Source organism: Tinamus guttatus, unplaced genomic scaffold (genome assembly GCF_059628265.1).
Source record: "Tinamus guttatus ecotype Peru unplaced genomic scaffold, ASM5962826v1 Tinamus_guttatus_pri_ptg000301l, whole genome shotgun sequence".
NCBI lineage: Eukaryota > Metazoa > Chordata > Aves > Tinamiformes > Tinamidae > Tinamus > Tinamus guttatus.
The window spans coordinates 1804815-1821949 of NW_028288835.1; the positions used below are offsets into that span (position 1 = coordinate 1804815).

Below are 17135 nucleotides of genomic sequence, written 5' to 3' on the forward strand. Positions count from 1 at the left end.
GAAATGTTTCAAAAGTCTCAAACCTCTGTTCTGGAATGACAAACAGGAAACTCCAGTGCACATGTTTAAGCACATTTTTTTAAAAAAGATCATATTTCCTGTGGAGTGTCCCAAATTATAAAGAACAAAGCAAACCCCACGGATGTTGCCTGTTAGGAAAAACCTTGGGCAAGTTGCATATAAAAATGGCAACTTTATCAGCTTTTCTGACAAAAGCCCGATTAAACAGATTGAATCTGTCACTTTTTTTTTCCTGAAGGACACTGTTCTTGAGTACCATCTGATCAGATGTGGCAGCAAACTCCAGGGATCCACGTTAATAACCAGTATTTGAGACATGAAAATCTGGAGATGTAGCTCAGCTTTTCCAGCTGACCTCAGTGAGAAATAAAAGCAGCTTCTCTGCCAGCAGGGATTTGGATGGTGGAAAGATGTCTAAGACTAAATGCAAACCAGGCTGGCCTCTGTGGAAGGTGCCAACACCACTAGTGGGAATGACCTGTGGTTTTTTGGTGCCAGCTACTGCTTCCGAATAGCCTCAGATATTTAGAGTCTGTTGTAACTATTGGATCTAGAAACCGCATAGATTCTTTTAGGAGTTTTTGGTTGTTTCTTTCTATTGTTTGTGATTTTTTTTTTGCACTTTTTGTTTGTTGCTTCAAGTGGCCTGAATTTGGCACCGGTTGCACGGCTCCGAACTACCTGGGAAAAACTTCCAAGCAAGTATGAGAAGCTTTTCCAAGATCTACAGGACTTGTTTGATCCATCTAGGAATATGGCAAAATATCGTAATGTCCTTAACAGCCAAAACCTACAGCCCCCTATTATTCCTCTGTTTCCTGTTATCAAAAAAGACCTTACATTCCTTCATGAAGGTAAAAGCAAAATGACTTCGCTTTTATTTTTTAGTATATATATATATTTTTAACTAGCTAAGGAAAATTAACATTGCAGCCAAATAACTGATGTTGTTATTTGTTGATTCTAGGGAATGATTCAAAAGTGGAGGGCTTGGTCAATTTTGAGAAGCTGAGAATGATTGCAAAAGAAATTCGCCATGTTGGTCGTATGGCATCTGTTAACATGGATCCTGCTTTGATGTTCAGGACCAGGTAAGTTTGGAACACATCCATTCAAACGAATGCCTGTGCACATGTTTGGAGAAAAGGAGGATTTCCCCCGGAGAGAGGATCACCAGTCGTATGTGTTCAGTAAGAAGTCTGGTGTGCGGAAAACTGATCCGTTTTTCAGTCTCAGAAAGAGTTTGTTGCTCTTTAGCAGTTAACCAGAGTTACGCATTTGTATGTACTGAAGCCAGTTTAAAGAATGGAGAAATCGTTCATTTTCATGCTTACGTATAAAAAATGCCTTAAATTATTCCTTAGCTGCCAGATACCTCATTGCAAAAATAAGGTTCCACGTCTGGGAGGGAAGGAGGGAGGAGGAGGGCCTGTTTTGAACACGTGTGTGTTAGCCTGCCCGAGTCCCTGCTGTGTGCCAGCCTCCCTGTTCTGATCCAGCAGAAGTGGGGATATGTGCTGCTATGTAAGTCCGTGTTTCTGGAAAACGTGGAGGGAATGTGTTTGGCTTCATGCCAGAGCCAGATTAATACATACTCTTTTTCTTAATTTGAACTAGAAGAGTTTGTAGGGCGTGAATCAAGGCTCTTTGGGAATGTTTGTGGGCTTCTAGAACTGCTTGCCCTGAGGTCCAGTCTTTCTTTCTGAGCTTGTGATCTTTCTCTGTCTCTTCCTAAACCCATGCTTTACTCTTCCTGGCTCTCACTTGCAGGAAGAAGAAATGGAGGAGCTTGGGGTAAGTGGCTGGAGACAACACGCACAGAAATTCATTCTTCCCTTCCAATTTGCATTGTTTTCTACTCTCTATCTTTAATTTTCTGATGCTTTGACATTTTCATTTTTTGTTAACCTTTTTTTTTTTGAATCTGACAATACATGTTAATCCAGGATTGCTTTTGCTTTTGAAATTAAAACACAAAAGCTTATATATTTATGGGTGATTATAAATAGGAATGGGTGTGAGTACACGCCCCCTCCCCATTTAAATTGCCAAAGGAAGCAACTTTCAGTAAAAAGGAAGTTGTAAAAACGGAAAAAATGCCGTTAACTTTCTTATGACTCATGAGAAATTATGAGTTTCAATTACAAATATTAAAAGTTAGAGTATCTGCTAAACTAACTTCATATTTTACACTACAGCTCAGCCATCATTTCTGCCCTTAGCAGTTTGGGAACAATGCAGGCTTTTCCCATGGACATACATACCCTGGAATGTGCATGGCATTTATGTCATCATCAACTTGCCGATCGTTTTGTTTAACAAGGAACTCTCTGTATTCAGCTCAGGAACGTAGAAGGAAGTTTTATTAAGTAAAGCTGAGCTGTGCATTTTGTACATGGTCTGATGAGAAAATACGTGGAAGACATTTGGGAAGTTTTCTAAGTTTATATTTAAATTTCAGCCTCAGCTGTAGCCTTCTGTCAGCATTGCCTTGCTGCATGAGCCTTTCCTAACGCTCCCATCTCCTCCGTAGCTGGCTCCCTGGGGAGCTGGCTTGAATGCTTTCCGAGCTGCCTGGAGTGACACTGCCTCGTTGGGGCGGAATACGTTGAATATTTGTGTCATTAAAATAGTGCCTGTAACCCAGCAAAACGATTTCCTGGCCCTCATCCTTCTATCTTTTTATAGCTGTTTGAGTAACTGGAATGAGGCATGTGAGCTTTGACCATAGACTGACATTCATGCAACCTTCTGCATGTTTCCAGACCATGGAGCGATCCAGAGGGCCTGGCCTAAGTGTCGTTCTCCCCTCTTGCCCCCGGGGCCTCCCCTGCAGGTCCCTGAGCCAAGGCAGCAGCAACGCGGCCGTGCTGGACGTGGCGCAGGCGGGCGGCCACAAGAAGCGCGTCCGCCGCAGCTCCTTCCTCAACGCCAAGAAGCTCTACGAAGACGCGCAGATGGCTCGCAAGGTGAAGCAGTACCTCTCCAACCTGGACCTGGAGATGGACGAGGAGAGCCTGCAGACGCTGTCCCTGCAGTGCGAGCCCGCCACCAACACGCGTGAGCGCCGCCGTGGGCTTGGGGGAGAGCGGGAACGTTCCCTTCCGAGGGGGGAGTGGGAACAGTGACTAGACCATGAGCTGCAAAATGTGTCTGATCAGCTGTGAGTGCGAAACAGCTGTAAATGTGCAGGGCATCGTCTCCAAAGTTCACAGCGTAGACCTGTGTCAGAGATGAGCCTTTTTGGACAATGTGGCACTGAAGGGCACAAAGGTTCCTTTGAGGGCTCTGGAGGAGCTGGATGTTCCTCTCAGCCTTGAGAAGTGAACGAGGATATTTTTCTGTCCAGGCATTTCAGAGAGCTGATGGAGGGTTCTGTCTGGGTGCAGGGGGAACCTTGCATTGAAAGTAATTTTGGTTTGAGAGAATGCTGTGTCTTATGCCCTCCCCTTCCTTCTAGGTGGCAAAATTCAATAATTATATGTTGTAAATCAAATGTAGTCCTTACAGTAGCTCAGTGTAATTCCCAGTCACATTTCTGATAACTATATCGATAGTTGTTTTATGGGAACTCTGTTTTGATAAAGACAGCCTAAAGACAGTCTAAAGACAGACCTTTGATAATTTAAATAATCCAAGTGAAAGTTAAATCTCTCCATCTTTTCCTCTTCTCCACTTGCTTCTAAAGGAATCCTACTGCATTCAACATGTCACTGTTTGAGGACCCCTTAATCATCAGTCAGAGGGCTTTGCATTTCCCACAGTATTTATAGCTAGTAGTCATTCCTTGTTCTCTCCCATTCTCTCCCGTAGTACCAAAAAACCCCGGAGACAAACGATCTGGAAAATCCGAAACGTCGCCGGTGGCTCCCCGGGCAGGACTCCAGCAGAAGGTGCAGCAGCAGCAGCAGCATAAAGTGAACCAAGCGCTGCAGGTCCCTGCTGTATCTCTCTACCCTTCCCGCAAGAAGGTGCCGGTGAAAGACCTCCCTCCGTTTGGTGAGTGCAGCAAAGAACCGTTTGGACCAGAACAACCTCTGGGGTTCCAGCAAATAGCAGTAATGTGTGCCCGAAAATCCTTTTCTCTAGAGATAGTCAGGGAGAAAAGTCCTAGGAAAGCATGCTCTTGATTTAATCAATATAATTATTTATCTTTAGCTGACATCTGGAAGGCGGGCACTTTTCTGACTGTTTTCCAGAGGAATTAGTGACTTGGAGTTTGTTTTGTGTGACCCATATGAGATGCCTCAGACACCAGTGTTTTTTCCCCAAGAGCTGAATGATCAGGCCTGTGTAAATGAGTCACCCTGATAAGAGACAGACCCCAAGATTGGCTTCAAGAATTGTCCCTCTGACTTCCCCTAACTAGTTAAATAATAACTTATTATTTATTTCTATGCCAATGTTTCATGCAACTGTGATAGGTCCTGGACAATAGCAATTTGCTGTAATTCAGTTTGGCTTCCTAATCTAGCTCTGAGCTGTATACATAACCAAATGCACAATTAAGACATTTTTACAGATAATTACAAGTACTCCAAAATTCTCAGGAAGTAGAAGCCGGGTAACCAACCCTTCCCCTTACGTGATAGTAATTTCATGATAGCTTAATTCTCATTTCACTGATTAGTTCCAATTACTGCTTGGACTTGTAGAGAGGAATTAGAAGTAGCAAACAAGCAAGAAACAATTAAATATTTGCCTAGTTCTCGTTGGTTCTGCCACTAAGTTTTTATTTTAATAGTTTGAAAGTCTACATTTTTGCTCACGGGTAGGACAGGTTCTGAAAATGTGGCTAGGTTATGTTGATAAAACAGCTCTAAATTATTGTTTTCAACATTGCGTTAGGAATACTTGAAAATAGCCTCTACCACAATAAATAAATAAATAGTGCAAAGCTGCCTAAGAAGCTCCATCTTCATTTTTAAGCAGAACTGTCTCAAAATTTTGGTTTCATTTCTAGGGGTGGACAAATCTTCTGTCTCAGAAAAGCCACTTTCTCTGCCCTACATCTTTACACCACGTATCATTCTCAGGCTCTTGTTACTGTTCAGCCTCCCAAAAGAGGCTGATGCAGAGATGGTTCTCAGGAGCGTTAGGAAGAGGCAAGAGGAGGACCTCGTTTTTTAAGCCTAGTCTGACCCGTCCTTTTTCCCAGCTTTCTTTGACCTTTCAAACTGTTCTGTGAATAGAAGAAGAACAGGAAGGACAGTTTGGGTTTTAACTGTGTGAATCTGCACTAACCCAGTGAGGGCCCCTGTGTATTCTCACTATTTTAGTTCAAGTTCATGCTAGCTGTATATATCTTGGTTATAGATCTGGAAACACAGTACTCTGAAACACAATTTCTAGATTATGCTTTCTAAGATAAAATGTTTCTTTTAGGTGGCCCAAATGAAAGACTGGCTTGACAAAAATGCAGAAAAAAACGGGCTATATTTTAAATAGAAGTAGATTTAAAATTCTCATCTTACTTAAGCTAGTTGTGGAAGCTCATAAATGAAAATTATTGGAGAGATTTTTGTCTTTGTTTTCCCCATACGGTGTCCCCTCTGTAAATGCATTGTGAAATTCAAGGGTATATTTATCTCAGACTTTATATCTGCCTACGTTTGTTCTTACTTAAAGGTATTAACTCTCCACAAGCTTTAAAGAAAATTCTTTCATTATCCGAAGAAGGAAGCTTGGACCGTCACAAGAAACAATCTGACGACACGATATCCAGTGCATCTTCCCAGCTGTCTTCTCCTCCCACTTCCCCACAGAGTTCTCCAAGGAAAGGTATCAGACAAGAGCATGCAACGTTTCTCATTCTGTTTTCCAAAGTCCGTGAGTTTCCGGATTTTTTAAGAAGTCCAGGATGAAATGCCTCTGCTCTTATCTTTGTTACGCGGGATCAGCAAGAGAGCAGGAGGTGATGCATTAGGGGAAGACCTGAGAGGCCTCCTCTCAGCTCAGGGCAGGAAGGTGACCTGAAACCATAGTGCATTAGGCCATGCTCCTTGCTGCTGCCTCAGATGAAGTGTCCCCAGCACAAGTGTCCTCTGCCAGTGGCATCACGTGCAGATGGCAATTCAACCTGCAGCACTGAGCACGTAGCCCTGTTAGAGGGATTATTTGCTGTGTCATCCCTCTGGATGAGATGTGACCTGTGTGAAAGGCAGGGTCGAGGCATTCCGGATGCAAATTGACAAATAAACAGCATTTTACTAGCAGCATAATTATTCAAGCAGCATTTGTGGGTATTTGAGAAATGGGCCCAAAGCACAATGGAGTTAATTTTAAATAGTTTCGTATTTTTTTAAGTGAATCCAGGACCTTGAAAAAGAATTTCGTATTTTTACCTGCCTGCCTTTTCATTGTGCTTGTTCTGCCTATGAACTGAAGAAAAAAGAGAATGCAGGCATTCACATGGAGTTTGAGCAAAGCAATCCCTTTGGATATTTGATAGCATTGTTGCAGATAACCTCTAGATTATTCTCTTTTCAGAATATTGTGAAGTCTTAATAATAAAGTCAAGTTTAATTGCTACAGAATGTAACGTTTTATTAAAACACCTGTGTTGAAATTGAGCCCCAGAGTGCAGAACTCTGAAGGAAGTTAATGTTGGAGTCTGTAACTAAAAGAAAAATTGCCCAGGGATAGTAGAGAATTAAAACTTACCTGGGGACAATTCTTATCAAGATAAGCACTTTCATCCCCTAGTTTATAGCCCTTATCAAGGAGGCTCAACCCTTTTCTTACCCTGGTAGGTGACAGTGCCAGTCAGCTGGGATCTTAAAGCTCCAGACTAGTGGAATAACCAGTTCCTCCCTTTGTCTCCCCAAAGGGAGAAGAGTTGCAAGAATAAAACTTCATCGTGGCATAAATAGGCTTTAGAGAACCAAAAGTGTGGGGAGGAGAGTCTAGTTGGGTAAGCAGAGATTAGAGAGTTGGCTATGCCAAGAGAATCCAGATGCATATCCAGAATTTCTGTTGCAGTGATCTTTGCTAAGGTCAGAAGGAGCAGGATACTATGTGGAGAAAATTAAAGTTATCACCTTGTAAGATCTCAGCATAATTTTTTGCAAATACTTTATTAGAAAAGAGTAAATTTACATAAATTTGGTCAGGTCTGTGCCTTTCTTGGGAAAGGAAATGGGATTTTGTGCTTGGCTAACAGTGGGAGAGTACTGTGTGCTTGTAAAGAAGAAATGGTTCTACAGCATGGTTCTACATTAAAAAAAAAAAAACAGGAATCCTGAGGTTGATGGCAACATGAGGCTAATGGTATATTCTTTACTTTCACTCAAATCTGGCAGAATTAATCCCACATTCTCAGCAAGTGTGAGTTAAGATAAATCAGTTGAAGTCTTTCAAGTCTTAAATACAGACTGAAAGCCAAAAATGAAAAATGTTGTGGCATGTAAATGTTTATTTAATGGACTTCAACTCAACTGATCAGAGGATTCAGTACATCTTTTTAAAATAAAAGCTGAATTTGCCCTTGTGGCATTTCATGGTTTGCAGATGTTATCTGTCTGGCAGTAGCTGTGCTGCCTCCAAATGACTGTATAATTCTAGTAATGGAATAGCTATAGAATATTTTCTTTTGAAATATAATGCCACAAGGAAAACATTAAAATCTTGAGTTTTCTCCTGGGACTTCCCTGCAAACCCTTCAGGTGCTCTCCCAGCCAAGATCAGTAATGAGCAGCGAGGCAGCCCAGACATCTGTGCTCCTTGCTGCTCTTCATGGCTGAAGTGCAGCTCTGCCAGGCAGGAGGCCCAGGTGAGAGGCTCTCATGGATTGCTTGAAGCATTAGGCTCATCCGCTGCGCTTGTTTGTTCCAACCCTCGTGCCAGTGTTTACGTACAGGCTGGTTTTGAAATGAGATTTCAAAGGTTGGAAGAGATTTCTCATTTTGAAATGAGATTTCATGAGGCAGGGATATCAGTGCTGAGCGGGTGTCTCGGGTGCTCTGGGTGACGTGTGCTGTTCCTCACACAGGCTATACCCTGGCTCCCAGCGGCACGGTGGATAACTTTTCCGACTCTGGCCACAGTGAGATTTCTTCCAGATCCAGTATTGTCAGCAATTCCTCGTTTGACTCCATGCCAGTCTCCCTGCATGACGAGAGGAGGCAGAGACACTCTGTCAGCATCGTGGAGACCAATCTTGGCGTGGGGAGGATTGACAGAAGAATCATGATTGAACCAGATCAATACAGCTTAGGGTAGGAATTTTATATATATATATCTTTAAATTATGCTTTCACATAGCATGCTGATGTCTTGAGAACCTGGGGATTCCAGGCGTTGCAAACCCTTCAGTGAGATGTCCTCAGTGTCAGATCCAGAGCTTCTGTGTAACTGACAATGTCAGGCTCATGCAGTAGCTGAAAGGGTTTGTATTTGAAAGTAGCATGTGTGTTTCTAAAAGTAATTGTCTGATAAACTTCCGTTTGCAAAGAATTCTTGCAAATTTGGGCTCAGAATTCCCTAAGCTGAAAAGATCCAAAAAGCAGAAGCCGGAACTGCCAATTCTGAATTTCAGCTACTGCCTTTTAAAGCTCAATTCCAAGTTTTTGATTTTTCTGCTTGCCTGTGTCTGGAAAAGCTTGAGAGGAGACCTGCTGATCTGCCTGGCCACTCTTAAGAGTATTCCACGATACTAATGTACAGCTTCTCAGTGCCGTGTGCTGGATGGGAAGCTTCAAAACTGTGTGGTGTTACCTTGTAAGCTAAATTCCCAGAAATGTTAAGCTTTATCAGAATATCTATCCAGTAATTACTTTTTAAAATTTTGTAATGGATAGTCCTGAAATGCAAGCGTTTTATACTCAAAATGGAATTAGTCATTGATGCCAATAGTACTGGAAATTGCATCCAAAACGTCTTTATGCGAGCTGGTCCCCTGGCTGTCTCATTCTTGGTGTTTCCCAAGCGATCTCTGGTGTCAACGCCGCGTTTTCCCCCCTCTCCCGTGTGCCTGTAGCTCGTACGCGCCGCTGTCGGAGAGCAGAGGCCTCTACGCCGGAGCCACGGTGCTCTCCTCGCCGAGCACGGAGGAGCTCTCGCAGGACCAGGGGGACAGAGCCTCCCTGGACGCCGCCGACAGCGGCCGCGGCAGCTGGACTTCTTGCTCGAGCGGCTCCCACGACAACATCCAGACCATCCAGCACCAGAGGAGCTGGGAGACGCTGCCCTTTGGACACGGCCATTTCGATAGCGCGGGCGACGGGGCCGCCCTGTGGGCCCCGGGCAGCCACGTGGAGCAGCTCATGTTCCCCGAGCACGGCACAAAGTATGGCAGGCCGAGCCAAGGTAGGGAGGGCCTCGATCAAGCACAGTCCAGAGCGAGCTGGGCATCCTCCACAGGCTACTGGGGAGAGGACTCGGAAGGTGACACAGGCACCATAAAGCGGAGGGGTGGGAAGGATGTTGCAATGGAAGCTGAAACCGGTAGTTTAACATCCGTAACCGCGGAGGAGTCCAGAGCAGCTCCCGTGCCCGCTCACGGAGCGGTGTCGTCGAGTAGCGCAAAGGGCCTGGCGGGTAAGTTCAATTTCGGATACCGTGAAGTATTTTAATTCACTCGTTTACAGTTCTTTTATTCTAAAAGTACTTTTCTGTTTTTATTTCTAAAGCAAAAAAAAAAAAAAGACAAAAAACAATTTTGTACTCCCTCCCAAATTTTGCTCTTTAATAGTGTATTAACTGCTAAGGGAAATACCACTTGTTGACGCAGTTCCACCTTAATTCCTTTGTATTTCAAGAGAGCCTGCCATACATCAAAGAAATTAGCTCAACTGCTGGACAGTATTTTGAAAGGCTGATATATTTAGGCTTCTGTTTTGAAATATGAATTACCCTTCACAGCAAGGCACCATGTTCCCTATTTAGATATCTCAATAAACGTGGCCTGGTTTTTCAGAAGTGTTTTATTTTGTACATATGTATGACTTGTCTGGTAGTTGTGAATGCTCCTTACTTCTGAAAATGGGGTCACTTTGTGCTTACGTACAGATATAGATGCTTGTCTCTGGACAGCTAGAGCTGAAGATTTTCTTAAGAAATTAGAGCTGAAGTACATTTATAGCCATATAACAAAAGGAAGATCAAATAATATATAAATAAAATGAAGGTGGCTCTGTTGGTGTTTTAGCTTTTTACTCATACTGTTCCTTCTATGCCTCCCAGATGCCCTTGGGCCATTTGAGACCTCAGCATTTTGCCTGTTTCATTTGTTTTATCCCCCTTTTCGCTGCCTTTCTTTGGGTTAATATGTAGAACTGTCTGAAAATCATTCTGTGTTGACACAGTTTAAAAAGAAAACTCTGCCAGACTGAGGTCATGCTGAGACTGCTCTGATAAACTGCTTTTCCATTTTCTACTCAAGAATATTGCTCAGTAATGGCCCATTGCCTCAAAGCCTGGGTACAGATCTAAATCCCTGAACGATGAAGAGGAAGAATCTGTTCAGTTCAGGATCTTGAGCTTCTGGTTCATGCCAGTCTCTAATTTTACTCTCCGATACACTTGGTTTCCACCAGGATGAGGCACTTCCAAACTCTCCTCTCAAGGCAGTGCTTGCCACTGATTTGTAGAGACTTCAGAGAATGAGATGTGAAGCCTCCTGCTTCCATGCACCTCAGTGCACCCTTCTTAACGTAACCCTGCAGAACACTGCCCAACAGAAGCCACTGTTTTTGCACAGGTCTAAGATGAGCGTGTGCTGATTGTTTGCAGTATTGAATAGAATCATTCTACAGAATTTCTTATGAACCAGAATTATTTTCAGATTTTTTTGAATAAAACTCAAATTTCTTTGCGCTTCTTTGCTCAGCAAAAAGAAAGTTTCCAAGAAAAATGCCATGATTCCATTGGAGCTTGGTCGGTTTTGCTAATAAAGGCATTATTTTTAGTCACGGACCAAGGAGCTGTAATCAATTAGGGAAGTCTTCAGTTTCGAAGTCCCAATGAACAATTTTAAGTACCTTAGTCCAAAATACAGATCCGTAAGACTAAAGCCTGTCTGCTGTGTCCTTGCAGATGTTTAAAATTCTTAATTTATAATTTTTCTCCCTTTTTAACTTCTCTCTATGAGAACTTCAGAGTATGCCCAGAATGAAGGCTTGTGAAATCTTGTTCAGGTGTAGTTAAGGCCTAACATGACCCAAAATTTAGATCACTGTTTTTCAGTTTCCTATGTAGGATCTTATTCAGTTATTTTTCTTATGAACATATTTCCCATATTTAACTTTACAGGGAATAATGCCATAAATAGAGCAGGCGGTAATGCATACAGAATGCGTGAGAATAAGGTGCACTCTTCTTTCCTGCGTTTTGGAATTGTAGCTTTTATCTTTTAAGTAGTGATTTTTGCAGGAAATCATCAGTTGCTGTATTCTTTGGTTTTTATTTTTTTGTTAATGTTTATTGTTTTGTTAATGACAAGATGGGCTTTTGTGCACAAAGCCCATCTTCAAGGTGAAAGCAGTCCTGCACTTGTGGCCATGCCAGTATTCCTGGTGGTTGCACTTCCATGCACTCCTGAATCTGATCTGACGACGGTTTCTTTTTGAGTACTGAATGTTTTATTCTGGACAAGGGATGGAGCAGCTTAAGCTGCTAAGTCTGAGCAGGTTCCCCATGTGATGTAGTGAATTTTGTTAGACCAATGCTTCACTACTGGAAGAATAACTATCTATGTGTATTCTCCTGCAGCACGGAAAGAGGGTCGGTACCGGGAACCGCCTCCAACCCCTCCTGGTTATGTCGGAATACCTATTGCTGAGTTTGCTGAGGGTGTTTGCCACCCGGCCAGGAAGCCTCCGGACTACAACGTGGCCCTGCAGAGGTCCAGGATGGTGGCCCGGCCGTGCGAGCCCCACGGGACTGCAGCGCCGCAGCAGCAGCCGCACGGCCACGCAGCCGCACGGCCCGGGAACAAGCCCCAGTGGCATAAACCAAATGAGGCAGACCCACGTCTTGCTCACTATCAGTCCCAAGGGTTTTCCACAGAGGAAGATGGTAAATTTCTGCTTGTTAGATTTTGAGAGTACTGCATGCAAAATGCTCAGTGTTCATAGGCACAAAGCACATCATATCAATGTGTTCTGCAGTAGCAATCCTTTCCATAATTTGAGGTCTCTTTCACCTTTCCAAGCTTTTTATTTGCTCGCTTTTTGGAAGGGGAGGAATTCAGTCCATGGTAAATACCACATAAAATATGGGACATAGGTCCACCTTGATCAAGCAAGCAGTTGGCTTAGGCAGCCTCCCTGGAAATGCCTCAAACCAGATACAACCTTGGATGCCTGGAAATTTTCCAGTGCTAAGAGTATCTAATGCTTGGCACTACCTGTGCTATTAATGGCCACAGAAAAGCACCCGGATCTCCAGAGAGGACCTGTTGTGCCCCCCGAGGGCTGGTTGCTGTTCGGGTGTAGTTGGACAGTCACGCACACCCTCTCTCCAGCTCCTGCTGTGCGGACACCGGCTCTTCCCCGCGGGCTGTTCCCCATTCCCAGCCCTCTCCGATGTGCCACGCAGCCGGCATGGGCGCAGTCTCTGTTTCCCTGTGGGGTGCAGGTATAACTGGGTTACACAGCAGGGCTAGATGCTCAGATTTGAGCAGGACAATGCCCAAATCACTCATTTGAATCTCTGATGTTTTTGTTTTGCTTCCCGGTGGGAAGGCTAACTTTCCCCACCCTCCCTGACTCCTTGGTTACTACGGCTTTACGTGCAGGATAAACTTTGCACCTGAACACGATGAGAAAATGAGAGACTTCTGTATTGGGGTTGCCTCAGACCTTAAAAAATACCCTGCCAACCTGAGATTTTTTTTTGTTTTCTTCCCGTGACTACTTAAAAACCAAATTTTACACAGTCTTAATTCAAATAAACCATTAGAAAGTTGTAACTTCCAGCAGCTCTGTTCAGGGAAGAGCGTAAGAGAGCTTTGGTCAGCTCCTGGATGTCTGGGAGTATTAAATATGTGCATAATAGCAAGCAGTGGAAAGCATCTAAGCGCAGGACAGGTTGTTTCATTCAGTAGCAGTCTTGTTCTGTGTGAATTAAATTATATCTTCCCCTATCCTGTTGTGTTTGCAGAAGATGAACAAGTCTCTGCTGTCTAAGACTTGGGGCTTTTCTGGATCCAGAGTGAGCCACCTTAAAGGAGAGCACAAGAAGACGTCCCTAGAATAGGAGCCTTGGAACTCTAGTTAAAGGATGGTGGACCTGTTTGCCTCCTTCCCTGCCTTAAAGCAGCATGGGGCTTCTTCGTCCGCCCCTCCCCTTGTGCCCTCTCCCCTTGCATGTGAAATACTGTGAAGAAATCGCCCTGGCACTTTTCAAACTGTGTTGCTTGAAATGCACAGTGCAGCCATCTCCGAGCTACCACTGTCGCTGTCCGCCACATCACACAGTATCATTCCAAATTCCAAGATCATCACGTCAGGATGATTAACTCTGGCTGCACTTCCCAATGCCTGGAAGGGTGTGTGGTTTTTTTTTTTTGTGTGTTGTTTTTTTTTTTTTTTTTTTTTTTTTTTACATCTTCCTTTTAGGTTTTTATCACGATCCCAGCGCGTGGTCTCGTCGGGGTAATGACATGGGCCGGTTGTCAACCTGCATTCGGCCTTCTGCGCCCGCGGCCTCCCCTTCCCAGCGAGGCAGGCGGCACCCCCACCTTTAACTTATATATTATTTTTATTTTTATTACTATTTTTTTTTAATCTTGCAAAGTAGTTATTAAAAGGAAAAATTAACTGGATGACGTTGCAGTGAAGGCAAGTTGGGACGTCACAGCTCGCGGCGGCCGTTACCGCTGACCCGATAACCTCCACCTCTTGACTCTGGCGTTAGGGAGCAAACGAGCCTTTACATGGTGACAAATGACACGTCTAGGTGTGCCAGCCCTTGCAATGCAGAAATAGTCACAACTGTTACTGGCTTCATGGAACACTGCATGTGTAGAGAAGGCCAATGTGTAGCAACCACCTGCTCACAGCTGCTATTAACCCTCCATTGACTGAAATGACCCTCCCCTCTATTTTTGTGTTGTTTTTGCACAGACTCCGGAAAAGTGAAGGCTGCCAATCCGAGTAGTACTCAAATGTGAGGAACTGCTGGTCTTGGATTTTTTTTTCCATTGAACTCAGCTGATCATATTGATCAGTAGATAAACGTAAATAGCTTCAACTTTTAAAGATCAAATTGCAGTGTTTTTTCACTGTATCAAACAAATGTCAGTGCTTAATTTAATTCTCTCTCCTGTAATCATAGCTTATGTCTATTTGCTTATATATCACAGTCAATTATGCATTTGTAATTTTACATGTAATATGCATTATTTGCCAGTTTTATTCTCTAGGCTATGGACCTCATGTGCATATAGAAATACAAAATCCTAGCTCTATCACAAGTTGCACAAATGTTATATAAGCATTAAGTAATTGTAGACCATAGGACTGCTAATCTCAGTTCGCTCTGTGATGTCAAGTGCAGAATGTACAATTAACTGGTGATTTCCTCATACTTTTGATACTACTTGTACCTGTATGTCTTTTAGAAAGACATTGGTGGAGTCTGTATCCCTTTTGTATTTTTAATACAATAATTGTACATATTGGTTATATTTTTGTTGAAAATGGTAGAAATGTACTATGTTTATGCTTCTACATCCAGTTTGTATGAAGCTGGAAAATAAATAAATATAACGTTAATGAAGTCCATATTGATTCTTATGCATTTTACATGTTCCACATACTTGAACAAATTTATGAAAAAAAAATCTCTGTGTATTAATATTAAAGGGACATTGCCAAGTGATGCAGGCAAAAATTGGTGTGGAGTTTTTGGGGTTTTTTTTTGTTTGTTTTTTAATCTACAGTTGTGCTGCTGATAAATTTTGAAAAGTTGGTGTATGTATTGCTGAATGTGACCAATGTATTGCGCATCCCCAGGAGAAATACTTCAAATGTCAGAAAAGGAGTTCCTGCAGAAATGATCCCGGGTGTATATAGCATGCAACCAGTTCTGGAGGAGGGATCGTGCTGGTGTGGTATTCCATACATTTTAGACACAAGGAATGCATTTTGTAAAATTCCAATAGGGAGAAGCATGGGAAGGGCTCCTCGTGAGTTCCCACTGAAGAAGGTATTTCAGGTGATAAAGGTCACCTAATAGCATCCCTGATAATAAAAGTTAATAATAACTCAGTGTCAAAGCTGTACATTATTTTTTCAGATGTTAGGTTCCCTGTTTCATTAATATGCAGAAGACTGGGTTAAAATGTCATTGCTAAAGCCATTATCAGCTGTATCCCAGTTAGCTTTAAAATGTTTGGCAGGCCTTATTTCCAAACTTACAATTAGTTCATTGGAAAGAAAAGCCACAAAATTGCCTATACGGATTTAACTTTTCATAGCATAACTCTAGAAATACCTCACATTTGTAAGAGAAAGATTCAAAATCAGTGAAGATACAGAACTTTTGTACCTTCTTGTTTCACCACTAGAAGGGAAAAAAAGTTAGAGGCTGTTAGAGTTGTATGGTTTGGGGATGGAATTAGTCTTCATTAATCTGCGGCTGATACATTTTGGGTACGTTTCATGCTGGAGAACTGCTATTCGTTATGACATTAATAGAATTTAGATTATGTTTTTTTACATAGATGACATGCAGGTTTGTCCTTTGGTAATGCTGGCAGTGTGTTTTGACCTTGGGAGGTGTGTGGACGGGTTGCACCCTGGTTGGCTTTTTCCTGGGCTTGCTGGGCACCGTGTGGCTTTAGGCTGTGTCCCCTGCCCTGCAGTGTGTGCCTGCCACCCTCCCTGAAGTGGAGGACAATGTTATTTTTATATTTTAGCAATATTTAATACCTAAGAAACGAAAAACAAATCAGATTTCCTGTATCATGTGGATTGTAGAAGAATTGAGACAAAGAGTCAAGAAGTCAGTCATGTAAAAGGTTCATGTAGGATCCACAGCTTGTCTTAACAATCACTATATAATACAGGTATCTGGGTTAATATCTGGACATGGTTAAAATTATTCTGAAATTTCATTCACCCATTCAGAAGAAAGCAGCTGATGGAGATGATTGGTACAGTTTGGTCACCTGTTCCTACCTCATCATGTAAGTAAATATTAAGTCTATTGTGCCTAGAAATGGCTTCCGTTCAGAGAAAACTCCTAATTATGCTTATTACTAACAAATAACTCTCTTTTTTTTTCCCCTACTAAAAATATGGTAAGTAAAAATGAAGGTTTTAATGGAATATGAAAATCTTCAGAGCTCTAGGTGGTTTGTATGCAGCAGCTCTCTCGTATCCTTTGTGCTTGTGCCAGGCAGCAGAATATCAGCTATCCTTCAAATTCCCCAGCTGACATGATCATTTTGCAGGAAGAAGCCAAGACTGTAAATGTTGAAGGGATTTGACTCTTGGGAGCTGCAATCTGCATCATCCAAACTATTCCGTGTCCCAGGGCTCAGTCTCAGGTATTAGTTAAAGTGCAGGTTTCTCCTTCAGTGTGGATAAATTGAACTCAGTTTTTTGTTTGGTGATACGTGTGGCTTGGTACGTGCAGTCTTATCTTCCAGCTTGGACAATTTATTTATATTTTTGTGTTGTGGATCCTTAAATGGATCCCTTTGTCCTATGTAACCTAACCTCTTAAAGTAGGACCACTCTCTTTACAGTGATACTGCTCTTATGGGCAATGAAACTGTAGTACTAATATTGTATATATGTATATAATTATATATAAATAAAAACATACAGGGTTGCTGTGTAAACGTGAACGCTCTTCTTGCCTCAGACGTTCTTGGTTCTCTTCCTTCTTGGCCTTTACCTGTGTCTTGCAGTGGCCATATGCTCTTCCCATATATCTCTTTATTAGCTGAGACTTGCTGGCCAATTTTTGCCAGTTTTGTTCTGTAATCAGTGCTGAGTATAAACTTACCTAAATAGTTCAACGTTCAAATGATTATGCTGATAAAATCAACAGCTTCCTAAAATTTTGGCTGCCTCAGCCCAAGTGAAGTTCATCTGGCAAATAAGTTTGAATGTATATTAAAATTTCATAGCAAAACCTTTACAGGATTTATTGGAAATGCA

The 17135-nt window shown here is 42.5% G+C and overlaps 1 protein-coding gene across 10 annotated transcripts in view; it reads left to right on the top strand.

The window, feature by feature from the left end:
* The window catches only part of RAPGEF2 (Rap guanine nucleotide exchange factor 2), a 135165-nt gene extending 120418 nt beyond the window's left edge, over positions 1-14747 (top strand). For 6 of the 10 annotated variants that reach the window (XM_088528096.1, XM_088528097.1, XM_088528101.1 and 3 more), the window contains 10 exons: positions 664-875; positions 989-1112; positions 1792-1815; positions 2858-3081; positions 3835-4020; positions 5650-5802; positions 8012-8237; positions 8999-9558; positions 11731-12036; positions 14088-14747. In XM_088528096.1, coding sequence (XP_088384222.1) covers positions 664-875; positions 989-1112; positions 1792-1815; positions 2858-3081; positions 3835-4020; positions 5650-5802; positions 8012-8237; positions 8999-9558; positions 11731-12036; positions 14088-14134 — 2062 coding nt within the window. In that variant the 3' untranslated portion in view covers positions 14135-14747. Of the gene's footprint in view, positions 1-663; positions 876-988; positions 1113-1791; positions 1816-2857; positions 3082-3834; positions 4021-5649; positions 5803-8011; positions 8238-8998; positions 9559-11730; positions 12037-13122; positions 13513-14087 lie in introns of those variants that run through there. The other 4 variants (XM_088528098.1, XM_088528100.1, XM_088528104.1 and 1 more) reach the window with 2 other exon arrangements.
* Positions 14748-17135: the final 2388 nt, after the last annotated feature.